This window comes from Limulus polyphemus, unplaced genomic scaffold (genome assembly GCF_000517525.1).
Source record: "Limulus polyphemus unplaced genomic scaffold, Limulus_polyphemus-2.1.2 Scaffold3018, whole genome shotgun sequence".
Classification (NCBI taxonomy): domain Eukaryota; kingdom Metazoa; phylum Arthropoda; class Merostomata; order Xiphosura; family Limulidae; genus Limulus; species Limulus polyphemus.
The window spans coordinates 135,976-139,860 of NW_013668628.1; the positions used below are offsets into that span (position 1 = coordinate 135,976).

A 3,885-nucleotide genomic window follows, 5' to 3' on the forward strand; every position below is an offset into this window, starting at 1 on the left:
ATGGCCTCAAAAAAGTTGACGACTCTACCTACATGTTTCGACGTTACAACATCATCCTCAGGTTGAAGGCCATAAATAGGCCTAAATAAAATGTTTTTAATTGTGTACCAGTTTAACGTTGAATATTATTTATGATTTTAACTTTATACACAAGTGCCAGAATACTATAATCATATCACACTATTGACTTTGTATGTATCTTCACAAAGTCAGGAAGTTGAACATAATGTTTGTTTTATACCCAGAAATCTATATGTAATTACAATCTAACTTTATACAACAAGAAAGTTGCTGAAACACTTAATTGACTTTATAGAACCCTAAGCTGGTTTCTCTTCTAAAACCACCATTCGACCAATTTAAAACGCTTTGCGGTTTCGCTGTTGAACGCAGAAAATTAACGAGCCACTTAATACTGGTGATAAAAAGCTTTATGTTGTAGAATATAACAAGCTACAAAAACTTTATTTTTAGTATCTTACACATAAGTAACACGCGCACATGCGCTCTTATCAAAATCCGGGGGGGAGGGGAGAAATGCCATCATTCCCCTCCCCAAAGAAACACCACCACCAACAAAACAACAAACAAATTATAGTACAACTGTGTGTTCGTAATTTTTTTACGTAATAAAAAATGTTTAACACTTTACAGTATTACTGGTACAATTATTCCAAGACACCTATTATATGCAATGTATAAATAACGCTTCAAATTGGAAGAGCAAGTATGGAAGACTTGTTTGTTTGTTTGTTCAATTTTCGTGCAAAGCTACTTCAGCGCTACCTGTCTCTAATTTTGAAGTGACAGGCCACAGGGAAGGCAATTAGTTAGCACCATCCACCGCCAACTCTTCGATCACTCTTGTATACTGGTTCTTGACCATTACACCTATAACGCATCCACGGCCTCATCGTGGGAAGAGCAATTTTTTTGTGTGGTAAAGGGGCACGAACCAAGGAACTTGCCATCCAATGATATACAGTCCAGCACTCTAACGACTAGTCCGCATTCAGTCGTTACACGAAAAAAAAAAGACACGTTCAGGATTATCTAAGGTTCCCCTAAAATAATCTGAGTTATATTAGAACAATGTTTTACGCATAACTCTAGCTTTGGGTCTAACAAAGTCCTGGCTCCACTATAACTCAAGGTTTAACCAATTCTGGCTTCACTCTAACTCAGCCACTGTCTTAAAAATCCCTACAAATTTATAACGAAGCTCATACAGCATGATCTCATGAAGTCAGTAAGTCAAAGTAATTTTAATGTACTTTGCAAATACATAATGATGGCAAGAACATAGTACGTGAAGGTTACAGATGTTTAATACTCCTGTACACACACATGTAAACTTTGTTTTTTGTTTTGCTTTTCTCGTTAGCATACTTTTTCTAAAAATTGAGAACTAACATACTGGTTTTTTATCTTACTAAATTTTGGAAACTGACATATTGTTTTTGAACTTACTATTTTTTTTTCTAAATTTTAAAAGCAGACATACTGTTTTAGATCTTACTAATTTTTTCTGAATGTTGAAAACTGAAATACTGTTTTTGAACTTACTAATTTCTCTGGATGTTGAATACTGACATCACTATTTTACTTACCTGGAGTATTGTTACATAAAACGAGAGACTGGTGGTTGTAGTACAAGGCGAATTGAAGCTGTTGAGGACCTTGTTGAAGAATATTTTGAAGCAAGGTTTTCGTGTCTGTTCCAGAGTTTGGAGAGTTGGAGTGGAATAATCCGTCTGTTTCCAACTCTCGATTTGACTGGTTGTTCAAATGATCGTTGTCACATCCATTCACTGCACAAAACAAATTACAAATGACATGAAGAATTGTTTATAATAGACTTAAATAATAGGTGCTAGTTAATAATCTTTATATATAACGAAAAATATTGAGTTAGTCATCAAAAACAATTGAAACTTTTCAACTGCGTTTGTTTCTTCCTTGCGTATTTATACATTTATATAAAGTAGGCTTAAGCAACAAACCCCGTATAGTTAGTAACCCATACATAGTAGTCATTAAAAACACACACTAAATACAGAAGCAGGCCTAACCACACGATTCCTCGTTCCCGAGAAGAGTGAATACCGGTTTCCAAAATACTTATACATTTATATAAAGTAGGCTTAAGCAACAAACCCCGTATAGTTAGTAACCTATACATAGTAGTCATTAAAAACACACACACACTAAATACAGAAGCAGGCCTAACCACATGATTCCTCGTTCCCGAGAAGAGTGAATACCGGTTTCCAAAATACTTATACATTTTAATGTTTTCATGTATTTACTCAGTTTCGCACACACACACATTCATGTTTTCTGGATATTATGTTATGTACTTTGCGATAGTTTTTTTGTTGAACATATATACTACACTGTCAGATTTCCTTACGTTTTCTTTTGCAGTCAAAACTATATTTTTAAGCAACATCTAATAGATAACATAATCACGCGTTACTGATTAATCTATTTACGTAACACGCCTTTTTTGGTATGTCCTCTATAATACACTGTATATAATTTAGGTTTAGATTAAAAGTTATTTTTATCATGGCAGTAAGTCAGCAAAAGTGGTATGACTGATAGTAGGTGTATTATTTATAGTGTAAAAAAACTACGCGAGAAACACATAAGGGCAAATAATACATGTAACATGAAAATCGTGGTTAGGCCTAACGCTATCTGTGAAACAAAAAATAACGCTACTACTACTACTGCGAAAATAGGTCTCGCACTACTTTTATTTGAATTGACATATTTGTGTGCAGCGTGTAACATGAAAGTCATGGTTAGGCCTAGTGCTATCTGTGAAAAATAAATGCTTCTACTACTGCGAAGATAGATTTCACACTTTGTTTATTTGAATTGACATATTCTTATATGTGATCAGAATTTTGAATTAGCCAAGCTGGCATAACGCTTTGGCTAGAACCTTGAAGGATGACAAGTTCTTAAACAGAAAGAGAACCTATTGTTTAAAAATAACCAAATCAACAGACACGTTCGAGGAATTTATATATATATAATATAATGTATTTCATCATCGAGCACAGAATGGATTTCGTTCCAACAGACAAGGTCACGAATAGATAAAGCAGCACGATTTCGTAAGGCAAGGCACAAGGAATCCTGGGTCTCTGAACTCTCCTCTTGGCAACACTCCATCCACTTCGAGTGAAGGCCATGTTTTGTAATGTGCAAGATTTTAGGCACAGCAGAAGCAAGTGTGCTTTAAACAATTCCTTTGTACTTCGAAGATCGGTGGTTAGGGGGCGCTCGACTCGCAATCTGAAGGTCGCGGGTTCGAATCCCCGTCACCGAACACGCTCGCCCCTATCAGCTGTGGGGCGTTATAATGTTACGGTCAATCCCATTATTCGTTAGTAAAAGAGTAGCCCAAGAGTTGGCGGTGAGTGGTGTTCACTAGTTGCCTTCCCTCTAATCTATCACTGCTAAACTTGGGAAGGATGTCGCCCTCGAAATTCAAAACAAACTAAACCTGTTGTCAAAACAGCTTCGAGACCGTTTCTGTTTTCCTTATATATTTCAGCCAATACTGATATCTGAAGAGAATCATCGTGGCATAAAAGCCTTCCTGTTTTAAGTTCTCCTTTGTTTCTTTAATGGTTCACCTGCTAGGTGCAAGACCTCGACCCTCTGTGGCCAAATTACAGGTCATTAAACAGAATTCGAGCGTTGAGGGGGGGGGGAAGGTGGAATCTGGTTTCACGGTAAACGAGTTTGTCAAGAGGTTTACGCACGCTGTCAAGGTTGACTCAAAACTGAAAAACGTGAATTAAACACAAACACTACATCAAAATCTACCAGGTTGACTCAGAACTGACAATCATATATTGAACACTA

At 36.3% G+C, this 3,885-nt stretch overlaps 1 protein-coding gene across 1 annotated transcript in view; it reads right to left on the reverse strand.

Moving 5' to 3' along the window:
- The window catches only part of LOC106468473, a 55,886-nt gene that overhangs the window by 46,011 nt on the left and 5,990 nt on the right, over positions 1-3,885 (reverse strand). The window contains exon 2 of the mRNA XM_022396802.1: positions 1,611-1,811. Coding sequence (XP_022252510.1) covers positions 1,611-1,811 — 201 coding nt within the window. The remainder of the gene's footprint in view (positions 1-1,610; positions 1,812-3,885) is intronic.